A 16,585-nucleotide genomic window follows, 5' to 3' on the forward strand; every position below is an offset into this window, starting at 1 on the left:
GCTTGTTGCTCACATACCTGGCGCCCAGCTGTGTGGCAACAGCCCTGCCCGAGCTGCTCGACACTCTCAGGGTTGGCGGTGGAGTTCCCCAGGCTTATAGTTCTGGGTGACTTCAACCTGCCTTCACTGGGAGGGTCGTCTGAGTTAGCTCGGGAGTTCATGGCCTCCATGATGGCCATGGGCCTGACCCAAGTTATTGAGGGCCCGACTCATGTGGGGGATCATACTCTCGACCTGGTGTTCCTGTCTGGACAGTGGTTGGATGATCTGGGAGGGGGCTCACCAACCATTGTTCCCCTGTCATGGTCAGATCATTATCTCCTGCGGCTGGTCTTCCATTATGCCACCCCCCGCCGCTGGGCTGCGGAACCGACCAGGTGGTTCCACCCCAGGCGCCTAATGGACCTGGAACGGTTCCAGATGACGCTTGGGTCTATACCCATCACCCTTACCCACAGCCCAGTCGATGACCTGGTGGATGCCTGGGAAAGGGCGGCCGCTGGGGCACTTGACTGTGTTGTACCCTTGCGACCTCTGACCCGGCGCAGATCCCGTTGGGCTCCGTGGTTCTCTGCGGAGCTCCAGGAGATGAAGCGTCGGAGACGGGGTCTAGAGAGCGGTTGGAGTTCCAGCCGATCCGAATCTGACTGATTGCAGTTAAGAACCTTTATAAGGTCTTATCTTGCGGCGATAAGGACGGTGAAGTCTAACTACTTCGCTGCCCTCATCGCGTCCGCAGATAATCGCCTGGCCGCCCTGTTTAGGGTAACTCGCTCCCTCCTTAATCAGGAGGTGAGGGAGGATCCCTTACGGGGACGAGCCGAGGAGTTTAGTCATCATCTGGCGGACAAAATAGCTCAGATCCGGACCGGTCTGGACTCTGACTGGGCAGAGTCTGACGTGGAGGAATCAAACGGTCTTGAGCATGTTATCTGGACTGAGTTCGATCCTGTTTCCCCTGATGATGTGGACAGGATCATGGGGAGGCTGAGCACCACCACCTGTTTGTTGGATCCGTGCCCCTCCTGGCTAGTTTATGCGGCCCGGGAGGCTGGTTCCAGGCAGTAATATCTGCCTCTTTGAGTGAGGGTGTCTTCCCTACCGCCTTGAAGGAGGCGGTGGTGAGACCCCTCCTCAAAAAGCCTGCCCTGGACCCGGCTGTTTTAAATAACTATTGTCCAGTCTCCAACCTTCGCTTATTGGCGAAGGTTGTTGAGAGTGTGGTGGCGCATCAGCTTCCTCTGTTCCTGGAGGAAACTGATTATCTGGACCCGTACCTATCGGGTTTCAGGCCCGGATACAGCACGGAGACGGCATTGGTCGCGCTGGTGAATGATCTCTGGCGGGCTCGGGACAGGGGTTGCTCCTCTGTCCTAGTCCTATTAGATCTCTCAGTGGCTTTTGATACCATCAACCATGGTATCCTACTGCGGCGTCTCAGGGGGTTGGGAGTGGGAGGCACTGTTTTATGGTGGTTCTCCTCCTATCTCCTGGGCCGTTCGCAGTCGGTGTTGACGGGAGGGCAGAGATCCGCCCCGAGGCCTCTCATTTGTGGAGTTCCTCAGGGGTCGGTTCTCTCTCCCCTCCTGTTCAACATCTATATGAAGCTGCTGGGTGAGATCATTTGTGGTTTCGGGGTGGGGTATCATCAGTACGCTAATGATACCCAACTTTTTCTTTCCACCCCTAACCAACCCAGCGATGCCCTCTCCGTGATGTCCCGGTGCCTGGAGGCGGTCCAGGTCTGGATGGGGAGAAACAGGCTTCGTCTCAATCCCGCCAAGACTGAGTGGCTGTGCATATCGGCATCTCGGGTTAACCAGACTATTCCATCTCTAACGATGGGGGGTGAGGTGTTACCCCCCCGTTGATAGGGCTCACAACTTGGGCATCCTCCTGGATTCACGACTCAATTTTGAAGACCATATAGGAGCCGTGACCCGGGGGGCTTTTACCCAGGTTCGCCTGGTGCGCCAGTTGCGACCCTATCTGCACTGTGATGCCCTACGCACAGTCAGTCATGTGTTCGTGACCTCCCGTTTAGACTACTGCAACGCTCTCTACATGGGGCTGCCCTTGAGGACCACTCGGAGGCTTCAGCTGGTGCAGAATCCGGCCGCGCGAGCTGTGATGAGGGTTTCCCAATACTCCCATGTAACACCTCTACTCCGCGAGCTGCATTGGCTCCCAGTTGCCCTCCGGGTGAGATTCAAAGTGCTGGTGATGACCTATAAAGCGCTGAATGGCTTGGGTCCAGGATATCTGAGGGAACACCTACTGCCGGCATCAAGCTCCCTTCGTCCTGTGCGCTCCCACAGGGAGGGTCTTCTCAGGGTGCCATCGGTAAGAGATTGCCGGCGGATGACACCCAGGGATAGGGCCTTCTCAGTGGGTGCGCCTGCCCTTTGGAACCAGCTGCCAGTGGAGCTTAGGACTTCCCCCGACCTCCGTTCATTCCGCCGGGACCTGAAGACCTGGCTCTTCGAGCTCTCTGGCCCAGGCTGAGAATTTTAGTTTTAGTTTTAATTTTAATTTTAACTGGGGTTTTACTTATGCAGGGACAAATGTAATTTTTTAATCTGTTTTTAACTTTTGTATTTTTGTTTTTTAATCACCCTGTAAACCATCCTGAGTCCTTCGGGAAAGGGCGGTATATAAATGTGATAAAAATAAATTAAAATAAAATAAAATAAATTTGTATGCCGCCTTCATTACGTGTACAAATAACTCAAGGCAGCAAACATATCCAACACACCTTTCTATTTTCCACATAATAATAACCCTGTGAGATGGGTTAGGTTGAGAGGGAGTGACTGGCCCGAAGTCAGCCAGCTGCTGATTTTGGGCCAGTCATTCCCTCTCAACCTAATCATGCCTAAGATGTTACTTGAAATCACTGTTTCCTACTTTCTAGCTTAGTGCCTTACCACTAGACTAGACCAAACTCACTCTTCATATTAAGTAATATGAAGTAAATGTGGGTTTTTTATTTATCTTGTTCCACTTCCAATCTCTTGGAACCAACAGCAATTACTGCTCTCCTCCAGTATGACTAAAACATCATCTTGCTGATGTTTGTCTGTAAGGATTGTTTAGAATTTTACCCAATCCAGCAACCTAGTCACACAATCTTGGTTAGTTATCAAGAAAATTGTACAAATACTGATATATCATCCTCAAGGATTATAAGAGATTGCTTAATGAAGTAGAGGGATGGCATCTTTAGAACCAAGAATTTCTCCTAAGATAAACTGCTTAGATTGTTGTTTTCCAAAATGATCAAACAAATACAACAATTTGTACTAAGGGTATGAATAGTGGTTGTAGTGGAAAATGTCTTATTTCCATCCTGTGGAACAGTATCAGGATTTTTAAACATCTTCTGAAATTCAAAAGATACATGAATTAAATGTTCTTTAACTCTTTTACAAGTCACTTTGAAGATTATCTCATGGGGATCTCTTTGTGTTCTCAATGCTTCAAAGACTGTAAAAATGAAGACAAATGATGCCTTGAAACTACTTCATGATAGAGTGGGGAATGGACATTGAGTGGAAACAATATGTTTTTCTTTAGTTAATTACATTACAATTTAGTTAAATTAAAACTTTTGTAGCAGTTAAAGAGAAACAGATTGGTGTGATGGTTAAGGCACTTAGCTACAAACCAGGAGACCTTGAGTTCTAATCCTGCCTCAGGCACAAAATCAGCTAGCTGATTTTGAACCAGTCATTTTCTCTCAGCCCTAGGAATAAGGTGGCATATCAGTTTTGAAACCCTGCCAAGAAAACTGCAGGGGCTAATGGAGACAATCACAAAAGTCAACCCTGACTCGAAGGTGCAAACAATAACCACAAAAAAGGAGTAAAATCTGAATTGCTTTACCCCAGAGCAATTGGCAATTGATTCGACTTAATCATTTTTAAAATCTGGAATCTTTGATGGTGAAACTACTGCTCCCTCTGAAACCTTCTCTTCATTAAAGAACTTCAAAGAATTAAATAAGGTTTTCAAGACTTATCCACAGCCTATTTCTTAGTAAGATAGAACAATGTGAAATAGACTGTCATCAGCAGATGAATTTATAATTAGTTGACCAAATGCACTCAACATATAGTCCTCAATGGAACTACTGTCAAGAGTGATTCGCTCTTTCACCTAGTTTCTTTTTTGCTCTCAACTAAAACAATTGGGAGGGTGGGTGTAATGTCTGGGGTGGGAATGGAATGCCAAGAATGTCTGCAGACTGAGACCCTGCTTCTCCCTTCAAGGCCATGCTGCACAGGTATTTGAATGATCCAGGCAGTTCTCATAACAAAAGGAGCATATTTCATTGGACAATTCAATGGACTGAAGGGAATGGACAAAGGGGAATTCAAGTTTAACTATATGGATTTTGAGTGGGAAATCCAGAGCTGGTTTTGCTTCTTTTGTGCCAATGTAGTGTATTCAGTAAAAGTGTTAATTTTGGGAAGAACCCTGTCCCAGGAGTTCCTTACTTGAATTTGCTACCTGGACATTTAACAACTATCTCTACATACTGGGAAGCATGAAATGGGATATACCAAGGTTCTGTCTTAGGTATTTTCCAACATCTTCATAAATAATTCACATGAGGAGATAAAAGGAGAACTCATCAAATTTGCAGATGACATCAAGCTGGGGGGGGCACTAGCCAACACTTTTCGGTTCTTGACAGTCTTGAACTCTGGGCCCTATCCCAAAAAATATAATTTAGTGGTAAGAAAATACTTCGCCAAGAAAACCCAAATGCATAGGTATGGAATAGGTGGTACCTGGGTCAACAGCAATAACTGTAGGAGGGATCTAGGTGGACAACCATTTAAGTAGGAGCTAGTAGTATGCTGCAGCTGCCAAAAAGTCAATGCAAGCCTAGGCTGCATCAACAGAGGGATAGTTTCAAGATCATGTGAAATGATAACTCTGTTTTATACTGCACTGGTAAGACTACATTTGGAATACAGCATCCAGCTTTGGTTACCACAATACAAAAAGTTGTTGAGACTCTAGAAAGAGTGCAGAGAAGATCAACAAAGATGATTGAAGGACTGGAAGCTAATATGTACTGTATGATGAATGCTTGCAGGAACTAGGTACATCTTCATAGCAGTCTTCTATGTTTGAGGGGCTGTCACAAAAAAGTCAACTTTTTCTCCAAAGCACCTATGGGTAAGACAAGAAACACCAAATGGAAGCTTATCAAAGAGAGAGCCAACCTAGAATTAAGGAGAAATTTCCTGACGATAACAATTAATCAGTGGAATGGCTAGCCTCCAGAAGTTGTAGGTGCTCCAGCATTGAAGGTTTTCAAGAAAAAATTGGACAACCATTTGTCTGGGATGATGGCAGATTTTCCCTGTGTGATCCCTTAATATCCCGTGTGATCTCTTCACAACTGCCACTGGGAGAGCCAGGATTGCATTCATTGAATGAAACATACAGGCATCTCACTTAACAACCAATTCTCTCAGTGACTGGGTTCTCATTCTAAGTTGTGGTTGTAAGTTGAGATCTACTTCTATAATAATGCAAATTGTATTTGCATCTCATTCTTATAACCTTTTGTTAGTTTGAGGTTATGGAGTAAGACATTTGAGCAAGCAGGCATAAATAGGCACACTGTAGGAAGAAGTGGAAGGAATTCATTAGGAACTTCAATACTAAGAATGTTGAGCTCAACCATGTCAGGTGGTTTTACTTCCAGAAATAATATATAGAATTGGACTGTTTTAAATAGTAATCCATTATATGCTTTCTGTACTAAGTTTTTTTAAAAGATTTAATTAATATAAGTAAACTAAATGCTTCTTTGTAATATTAATATTTCTTTGTTCAGATCTCAAGCCATGGTCCAGTGTCATAGAGATTTTGGAAGAAAAGGATGGACTTGATTCAGAATTACTAGTTTATGCAATGACTTTAATAAATAAGGTTTGTTTTAATGCATGTATTCAAATACTGTATATTCAGAATTTTCTATGTATTAAATTTATAATTAGAAAGTTATTTTAATGTCAACAGATAAATATCGGAATGGATCTTTTTAATGTTTTCTTTCCTTGATAATCCACCAAGACTCTTCTAGACTATGTATTATATACTGATCCACAGAGTCAGTTAATAAATAAGGGCAACTCAGCAGAATTCCAACCACATGGTTTAGTCAAACTTAAATGTATCTCTGACTGCACTGATGACAAATCTGCTTTCTGACCAATATTGTTTTATATGTTTTATCACCTTGATTTTATTAAATACAGTGAAGAATATTCCCCCTTTTAAAGAAAAGTAAGTTTATATGTGCAGAAATGGTTTGAAGAAAAGTCAGCTAAAAGGTCGTGTTGAGTAGATTGCAGGATTTAGGAGGTGAGAATTATTTAAAGAGCCTCCCTTTATAATTTGATTCTTGGAAATATGTAAAATATTGATGAAATGACTTCATCAGTATAACTTCCAAACAATGTCATATGAATCTGCCCATCCATTCATCCAATCTACTAGCCATACTGAGTGTTAATCTGAAACAGAAGTTGTCAACATATGTCATATCATTATGTAAGTATTCCTTGACTTACAAGACCAATTTTCCAGACATAGATGATTACTATTGTGAATCGACATCTATGTGATTGGACCCAATTATATAACATTTTTGCAGCAGTCATTCAATGAATCATCTGATTTGTTAAACAAACACATTGTAAATATGTGTTTACAAATGGTCGTAAAGTCAATCCAAGTGCCAAGCATCTGAAATTTAGTCATATAATCTTGGGGGATGGGGTGACACAATATTTTACAATGGTCAGAAGTGCATTAGGGACTATAAAGCATCTGTACTAGTCCATTATAAATTCAAATGGTTGGTCATAAATTAGTCATAAATTGAAGACTACCTGTATACTACTTGCATTCAGTGTTACAGAGAACCAATTTCCTATAATGGTTAAGGATCAGTCTAGAACCCAGGAGACTGAGTTCTGGTTCTGCCTTAGGCATAAAGCCAGCTGGTTGACATTTTGCACGTTTATCTGTCAGCCCTAGGAAGAAGGAAATGGCAAACCACTTCCAAAATCTTGCCAAGGAAACTGCAGGGACTTGTCCAGGCATTGCCAGGAGTCAACATTAACTTAAAGGCATACCCCCCAAAAAGCCGTAATACAGCACACTCACCATAGATGAAGCAATGATAAACTTTGAGGCTGAATGGCCATGATCTAGCTTTCTTGACATTCCACCAGCATCTGTGACTGGCATCTCTAGACCCACAATGAACCACATATCCTTGTGGAGTACTTCTCAGTACCTCGCTGTTTTTGTTCCAGATTCCTTTTAGGATTCCTTTTCTTATTTTATGTCAGTTCCTAAATTTTCCATGTCCCATTTTGACGAAACCCTTATACCTCTTTCTTGATGATCCCACAAAAGTAATCTGAGAACCTGAGCCATCTGTTAGTCCACTTCTCATTCTACTTTCAGGCATCTTCAAACTTGGCAACTTTAAGACTTGTGGACATCAACTCCCAGAATTCCCCAGCCAACATGGCTGACTGAAGAATTCTGGGAGTTGAAATCCACAAATCTTAAAGTTACCACATTTGGAGATCCCTGCTCTAATTAAGTTTCAACTTTAAAACACTTTTTCTAACTCTGCTTTCCTCTGCTTTTTATAATTTGCATTTTACTCTTTATTTTGGTGTTTAAATAATATTTTAATTTCAAAGTCAGAGAGGCATACTGAAACCATTTTTAGATCATTTAGTTTAGAAGTGCAGAGACCTGCTCAAAAAAGTTGCAAAAATGGAAAAATAGAATGGACCAAATAGTAAAAGAATATAATTGATTAATGTAATGTAATTTTAAAAAATATATAGTTAAAAATATTGCATTTAATAATTTTCCCTCTATTTGATCCTAAAAAGTAATCCTTCCTACCACATCTGAAATAACATTTGTCTTTTAAAATTTTACTGTTTTTAAAAGTGTAAAAAACAAAGAAATCAAAGAAAAAAGTTAAAAAGGAAAGGGATAAGGAAAAGCAAAATTGAGGCCTGCAGCAAAAAAGAAAAAAGGTATAGAAAAAGATAACTTCTAACTTTTTTCGATAGGATGAAATTTTAAAAACCAATGCCCTTTTGAACTACAATAAACCATAACAAACAGTCTATCACCACCACTATCATAAAAACTCTTAAGTTTAAATTTCATTTTTTAGTTTCAAATAAAAATAGCAAGAGTGGTTTTCAAGTGGAAACCAAATTAAATAGATAGTCATCAAAACAGTCAATTTTGCCTTATCCTCATACTCCATTAATTTATTCATTAATTCTTCCATTGTTAGTATATGTGATTTCTTCCATCTCTGCACATAGAGAAGCCTTGCTACTGTTGTCATATATAAAACAAAGTTACATTTTTTCTATCTGATTGTCAATCAAACCTAAAAGAAAAGCCTGACTTCAATTATACATTCAGTTTAAGAATTCTCTGAGTTAAAATACATAACTGATTCCAATAAGTCTTAACTTTCTTATATGTTGAAATAACTTTTCTTTATAAGCCTTTGTTCCTACGATTTATATCATGTCATTAACTTTGCATTCTCCAAAATTACCCCAAAAGACATTGATGGCCTTTATCAAGCAATGCATAGGACTGACACTTAAGTCACACTTAGATATTCTCTTCAAAACAAAAATTGAAATAATTTATTTTTACTTTTAGACACTATCTGGTTTGACAGATCAAGATTCTTTCTATGATGTTATTGACTGTCTAGAAGAGCTGGGGATGGAAATTATTTCCCAGAAGCATCTGAACAAGAAAGGATTAGATTTGGACTTAGTAGAGCAATTCAACATTTATGAGGTAATATAAAATGTCCTTCTCCTTTACAGCTTGGGAATATTTCATAGCTGAGTTTGCAAGAAAAGTACATTTATAGTAAGGTAAAGGTAAAGGTTCCCCCGCACATGCGTGCTAGTCATTTCCAACTCTAGGGGCCGGTGCTCATCTCTGTTTCAAAGCCGAAGAGCCAGCGCTTGTCCGAGGACGTCTCCATGGTCATGTGGCCAGCATGACTAGATGCCAAAGGCACACGGAACGCTGTTACCTTCCCATCATAGTGGTCCCTATTTTTCTACTTGCATTTTTACGTGCTTTCGAACTGCTAGGTTGGCAGAAGCTTTATAGTACTAACTACTTGCCTATTTACTTTTATTTGGAGAGGCAAAGATGCGCATATGCACTACAGATGCAGAAACTTGGTAGTTTATTTTATTGTAAAATGCATTTTTTACTAGGCAGGGATAATACCAAAATGTAAGCAAGTGTATTTATTTAACTCTGTGACTACAGTTGAACTGTGTTAATATTGATGCAGTACATTAGTTGTATACTAATAGGAAATAAAAACATACAGCATTAAGAAAAAGGCCTGCTTTGAAGTATTCCACATGCATGATTATTATTCAGAATGATGCATTAATTGCACAGATTCTTTTATCACTTTATATTAATGATATTTCCCATTAGATTTCCAGCTTTGTTTCCCATCTTTCTTTATAAAGAGCATATTCTTAGCACTATCCAAGATCTCTGTCTCTTCTTCCTTGAACCAGTCATTGCTTCTTTCAGCTGCCCCATGTGGGAGTGCTCAAGGAGCAGTTATTCAGTGCCATGCCACCTTCCTTTTCTTCCCTCATTGCAGCACTGGATATATCAGATAGCAGCTCATAGGATAGAAGCTCTGGAGCTTAATGTTGCCCCATTATTTAAGAGGAGGGAGAGACTACAGGATTCAGGAAGTGGGATAAAATGTGACTTCCCATATTCCCTGTCCCACAACTCTTTGCACAGCTTTTCTCTTGGAGTAAGAGGCAAGTCAGCAACTTCACAGATTACAGCAACATTATGAGGACCTGGGGCACATTGGTTTCTTTGATGATTCTGTATGAAAACAGCTTTTACACATTTGCAGGAATCAAGCAAAGAAGAAACAATGTGAAATAATCAGTGATAAACTATTTAAGGAAGGCCCTTGGGTTTAGCTTCTTTTTTTATGCTGTCAATATAAGTGATAAAACAATAGCATCGATAGTACACATCACTAGTTTATTATGGCTGTTTCTAGCTCTTTTGCTAGTTGTGACTCTTTAATTGGTCTTAATCTCGTTTCTGTTATCTTGGTGTACATTTTCCATTCATCAGGTATGCCCAGACCACAGTCCAGTAGTGGACTGCAGCCCATTGAGAACCAGGCACACAAGCGGCACACAAGCACTCAAAGCTGCATTTGCAGAAATGGCACACAAAACCATCCCCTTCCCACCCACCACCACCAGTCCACAAAGCCAAAAAAGGTTGGGGACCACTACCCTACATGGCTCAAGAATGAGATGCCTCAATACTGTGTGCATTCTCATTTGCTCCCTTTGTTTTTCCACAGTGGTATTACTGCTTCATGCCAATCAGTAAGCACATTAGTTGTGTCCATGCTGTGTTAAAGACTCTATTTAGTCATCTGATGCTGCTTTTCCCTGTGATTTGAATTACTGCTGTTGATAGCCTATCTGTTCATGATGCTTTGTAGTTCGGTGACTTTTTAACAACTCTTGCTACTTTATCAATCAGTATTTCTGGCTCTAGCTCTATCATTTTGTGATCTTGTGTTGTTTCTTCACAATACTGTCCTAATAGATTGAAGAGCTCTTTGAAGCATTTCTCCATCTTTCTATGATTTCTGATGGTTCTGTTAGTGGCCTTCCCTTCGTGTTTCATTATCTCTGTGGAGTTATAATTCTCCTCTCTTTTCCATATACTTTTGACTACTTTGAAAAACATTCTGCAGGCTGATGTCTATGTTTTTCCAAAGCCCTCAGGATTTTTGCTTTGCCTTCTTGATTATCTTGTTGGTATCTCTGAAATCTATAATTTATATAATCTTCTTTTCCTAATTTTATCCAACATTATATAACTTTTTTTCCAACTTTACTGTTTCTTTAACCTATTCACACCACCCTGCACTGTATTTGGTCCTATTCCACCTTTTTCCACTTTTCCTTTTTCCACATAATCCTTCTGCAGTGTTAAACAAGGTAGTTCTGTATACCTATTCATCCTCCACATTTCCCACCACTGGTGATAGTGGATAAAATACTATCTCCACCTTTTGTTCTGTAACTTCTAGCTTAAATTTTGCTATCTTAATTAATTCCTGGTTTTTATTTGTTTTTTTCCTGTTAATATTAAAGTTGTCATGTCTTGCTGTTAGCTCTACAATCTTATGATAGATGTCACATAGTCCATTGGGGATAGCTTTTGGATCAAATATTCTGAACCTTCTTTTTACACTTGTTAATATATAATCAATCTGGCTTTTAGGGATGTTGTCATTCCATTTATACCATATTGTGAGTCTCAGTGTTCAAAAAATATATTAATATTAAAAAGATGGTATTGGCTGCATAAGTCCACTATCTTTTGCCCATTCTTGTTCCTTTCACTGTTCTTAACAGCAGATGGGCCAATGAACTATTCATATTCTTTTCTGTTAGTACCTACTCTACTGTTGAAATCTCCCATTACATACAACATATTGTTAGTTTCCACTTTCTCTATCTCTTAAGATAGTTCATTGAAGAACTCATCCATTTATTCTTCTGTGTAATTATTGCATGAGGCATGTAATTGTACATATGTCTCAGTTTGTTTTTCTGTCTTAATTTTCAATATTTTATTTGAACAGTGGTTGATGTCTAGTATGCATTTTGCAATGTCTGGATATTTATGTATGTATGTATGTATGGGATTTGTATGTCGCCCTATCTTCCAAAGGACTCAGGGCGGCTAACAACAATAAAAACACAAAATACAAACATTAAAAGGTATTAAATCAAATTATCCCATAAATAGTCCAATTAAAATCACAATAAAACAGAATTAAGAAAACCTCCCTTCCATCAGTCCAGGTCGGCCTGTTGAAAAAGCCATGTTTTAAGGTCACGACGAAAGGAACGGAGATCCGGTGCCATCCGGAGCTCCAAGGGGAGTTGATTCCAAAGGGCAGGTGCCCCCACAGAGAAGGCCCTCCCCCTGGGGGTCGCCAGTTGACATTGGCCGACGGCACCCTGAGGAGGCCCTCCCTGTGTGAACACACAGGGTGATGGGCAGTCGTTCCTGGCAGCAGACAGTCCTGCAAATATCCCGGACCTAAGCCATGTAGGGCTTTATAGGTAAGAACCAGCACCTTAAATATATATGAAGAATCCTACTCCATTCTTTGCTGTGGTCCTTCCAGAGTAAATAAACAAGTATCCTTTGAAAACTTTCTTACTGCCATGTCCTTTACATCTTATATCGGCTAGTCCCATTATCTTGATCTCTCTTTTTTCATTATTTCTACAATTTCTTCTGTTTTATTCTGCACGGCAGCTGTGTTCAAAGTAGCTATTTTGTCCTCTCTGTTCTGTCTCTTAGTCCTTTAATATTGCCATGGTAATTTTTTTGTTTGATCAGTCCATTTCTATCTCATTATGATTCTGTTGCAACTTCACCAGAGCCCTTTTAGCAAAGCCATTTCTGGGAGACCCAGGATAGCCATGGGTGCCGTAAAGGTCCTATGCCACAAAGCCATGCCATACTTTGCCCACTCCTAGAACCCCTTACTTTCTCCTGTTTCCACCTCCCACAATGTGGACATGGGGTTGGTCTTTGAGAGGCAGTAAAGGAATAGAGAAATAAATACATTTAGATTAATTTATTTTCTGTGGTAATATATTTCTCCATGAATACTATTTTTTCAAATTTTCACAGTAGTTTTAACTTCCTCCTTTTAGCTGATGGAAATCATAATTGTCTAAACTATTGATAGCAAAAGATTTTAATTCCCAGTAGCTTCTTTGATTCCTATGGGTTCAAAATAAAACTATTTTTTTCTAGGTACAGCCCCTCTGCTATGAAAGAGGGGTATCTAGAATTGTAGGAATTAGAGAGGCTATTTCAGTAATGACACGAGGAACAGATTGATAGGGATTAGAAACAGCAGAAAGTCCCCTTTCACACTGCCTTTTTGATCTTCCACAAATACACATCTCTCCATCTTTCTTTGAAATTTCAACATCTGTATTACAAGGAACAGGAAATATTTTAGGTGAGAGTTGCACTTAAGATGTCATTTTTACTTTCAGTCTCTGAGGGTTCAGGGGGCATTTCTCTTGTGTGCACTCAGGAAACATGTTATATTTGGAATTTTTACATAAGCAAATGGATTCTTCAATATTTGTAAGAAACATCCGAAATCTCCTGTTGCCCTGCATAATCCAGATTATTGAAGCCTTGATAAAAAACAATCATCTAAAGACATTTCCAGATATCTTTGTGAGACAAAACAAATATATAAATCATTGTATAATGTATTATATGCATTATTCCCTACACTTTCCCTTTCATTTTTTTTTAGATGACATTGAGACATGAAGATGGTGATGATAGTGGAGAACCTCTTCTTATTGCCTGCAAAGACAGAAGAAGGGCCAGTCTTGGTTCCAGTGAACGAAGAGGGCTGGAACGTAGGAAGAGCAGGAGGCATTCCATTCAGAGTGTCAAGAATACTTTATCAGCCCCTGCTAGCCCCTGCACTCATTCAAGTCCTAATTTCATGTGTGGCCATAGACAGAGCACTGAAGAATATAGTGAGAAGTAGGTATAGAAATAAGAAATATTCCTAGATTCTTTTTGCCTTTTATATTTTCAAATTTCTGTGACTTATAATTGGCTGATATAGCTTCACACCCACGGTTCTGATTCATTTTGCTTAAAATGACATACACTCATGTAACATTTTCACAACATGCTATTTGCTCAGCTACCAAAAATGAAATAAGGCAAGCAATTAATTCCTAGGGAAATAGTCAACCTGTAGGAGTTGATAGTTTAACAATTTTCCAATTAAAACAAAAAGGAATGAATGCAAACATCTTCTTTTATTTACTGATAAAGTATATGGGGGAAATAAAAATATGGTGGCTTGATGTAATCACAATCATATAAGAATTCAAAAGACTGCAAGAAGCTACTATAAAAGAAGTTATTTAATGTATTCATTGAAATGCATCATTTCAGTGCTGGCTTCTTAATACCTACTTAGCTTTTTAATTTTAAAAATTAGTAACTTCTTTCCAGTTACATAACATACATATTACGGCAATGTTGCTTTCATGCTTTTTAGAAACTCTTGATCATTTATGCTTGCTGATATATGAACTAATCCCTGTCATTGCTCGTTATTGTGAAGAAGTGCATATTTTAAGATCCTGCCTCAGCTAACACTCCCAAGAAAGCAGAATTTCTGAAACTGGCATCATTTCAAAAGGAACTTTTATTGAGAGATAGTGATAGTGGAATTGCAAGGCAAGATCTGAATAATTTTCATGCAAAATGGTACATAAAACTCTCCTTTCAAACCCCTCCCCAGTGTCCAACTATCCTGTTTGATTTCAACCAATCTACAGGTGCAAAGTTGTTGTGAGTACCAGAGTGATAAACTGAAGTTCTCGGGTGTTTTGTTTTCTTTCCAGTCTCTTCCCAGCGGAGTAGAGATAAGACATATGGCCCCAGGGACATTCCTCCTCCCTTTCACACCCAGAGAGATGCATCAAAGGTGAAAAGAACAAAGGAACTACATCCAGAGCCCACAGAGCTTCCCCCCTTCCCAAAGAGCAAAACCTCCCTCCTCCCAACAGAATGGCAGTACCCAAAAGATAAAATGAAATGAATAGATAGGTTGAGGGTCTGACTCATATACTGTAAAGTAAAGGTAAAGTCAGTCATGTCCAACTCTAGGGCATGGTGCTCATCCCTTTTTCTTGGCCAAGGGAGCCAGCATCGTCCAAAGACAATTTTTGTGGTCTGGTGGCCAGCATGGCTATATTGCAAAGGTGCACAGAACACTGTTAATTTGTCACTGAGGTGGGACATATTAATCTACTTGCATTTTTATGTTTTCAAACTTCTAGGTGGCAGGAACTGGGGCAAGTAATGGGAGCTCATCCTGTTACATAGCTCAGCATCTTTAAACACTGAGCCATCACTCCCCCTGCTACATTTACAGTAATCTGGTATATATATCAAATTCAAGCATACACTTTACATCAAAACTTTTTTAAAAAACTTTTATTTCACAAATTTACCTTCATTTTAAAAAATTGGTATGTGGGAGGGAAGATGTTTTGCCATAAATGTTTATGGTAAAATAGTTTTCAAATTTGAAACTCAAAACAGAGTATTTTATAGGACCAGTCTAGACAGCTGAGAACTATTATTTTATCTAGAAGAGTATAGACGTCAAACTATTAATTCAAATGTGATTTGATTTCGTGAAAATTCCATGGTTATGAACACCAATGGATCTTTTTAAGCTGGGAAGAAGGATATGAAGATTAGGAAGATAGGGAAATCTGGGAGAAACAGGCAATTCAATCTGAGGTACAAAATTACAAAAAAAAATTACATCATTCATTTGTTAATTCAGTTCAATTTATAGATTGCAATTTTATTCTAATTTTCCAACTATTTTTATTATGTATGTTTCACTTGGAAAATGAGAAATATTAGCTGCCTTCCCTGTCTGCTCCTTATAACATTACTTCTCTCTCACTGGGTCTAAGTACTTGTTGAACCAGCTTGTATATAAATTTGTATGTTAACATCTTTTCACTCAGTTTGAATCATGAGTTCTCTGCAAAGGGAAGCCTGCTTAGAATACAGAATAACAATTGGAAGAGATCTTGGAATCTTCTAGTTCAATCCCCTGCTCAAGCAGGAAACGTGTATATACTATTTCAGACAAATGACCATCCAATTTCTTTTTAAAACCTCCAATAATGGAGCATTCACAGTTTTTGAAGGCAAACCATTCCATTGGTTAATTGTTGTCACTGCCAGGAAATTTCTTCTTAGTTATAAATTGATAAACTACCCTCTGTTACTTTTTGTCTTGCCCTCAGGTGCTTTGGAAAATAGGTTGACCACCTCTTCTCTGTGATGGTCCCACAACTATTGGAAGACTATTACCATGTCATGCCTAGTCTTTGTTTTTGTTAGATTAAACATATCCAGTGCCTGCAATTGTTCATCATATGTTCATCCTCCAGTTTTCTAATCATTTTCATCACTTTCTTCTGCACATTTTCTAGAATCTCAGCATCTTTTTGAATAATGTTGACCAAAACTGTATGCAGTATTCCAAGTGTGATCTTATCAATGGAATATAACGCAGTGCCAACATTTCACATAATCTTGATACTATCCCTCTGTTGATGCTGCCTAAGACTGCATTGGCTTTTCTGGCAGCTGCAGCACACTTGTGGCTTATATTTAAGTGATTGTCGATTTGGACTCCCAGATTTCTTTCACAGTTAATGAGCTAGGTACCACCTATACCTATGCATTTAGTTTTTCTTATCTAAGGGTACATCTTTCTTTTCTCATTAAATTGCATCTTGTTGGATAGGGCGAAGTATTTAAGTCTACTAAAGTATTAGAAATTCACCTCATCTTGTTGTTC

The 16,585-nt window shown here is 39.4% G+C and overlaps 1 protein-coding gene across 2 annotated transcripts in view; it reads left to right on the plus strand.

The window, feature by feature from the left end:
- The window catches only part of FHOD3 (formin homology 2 domain containing 3), a 341,124-nt gene that overhangs the window by 140,521 nt on the left and 184,018 nt on the right, over window positions 1-16,585 (plus strand). For both annotated transcript variants that reach the window (XM_083377070.1, XM_083377071.1), the window contains exons 8-10: window positions 5,858-5,952; window positions 8,746-8,889; window positions 13,481-13,719. In XM_083377070.1, coding sequence (XP_083233196.1) covers window positions 5,858-5,952; window positions 8,746-8,889; window positions 13,481-13,719 — 478 coding nt within the window. The remainder of the gene's footprint in view (window positions 1-5,857; window positions 5,953-8,745; window positions 8,890-13,480; window positions 13,720-16,585) is intronic.

Source organism: Vipera ursinii, assembly GCF_947247035.1.
Source record: "Vipera ursinii genome assembly, chromosome: Z".
Taxonomy (NCBI): Eukaryota; Metazoa; Chordata; class Lepidosauria; order Squamata; family Viperidae; genus Vipera; species Vipera ursinii.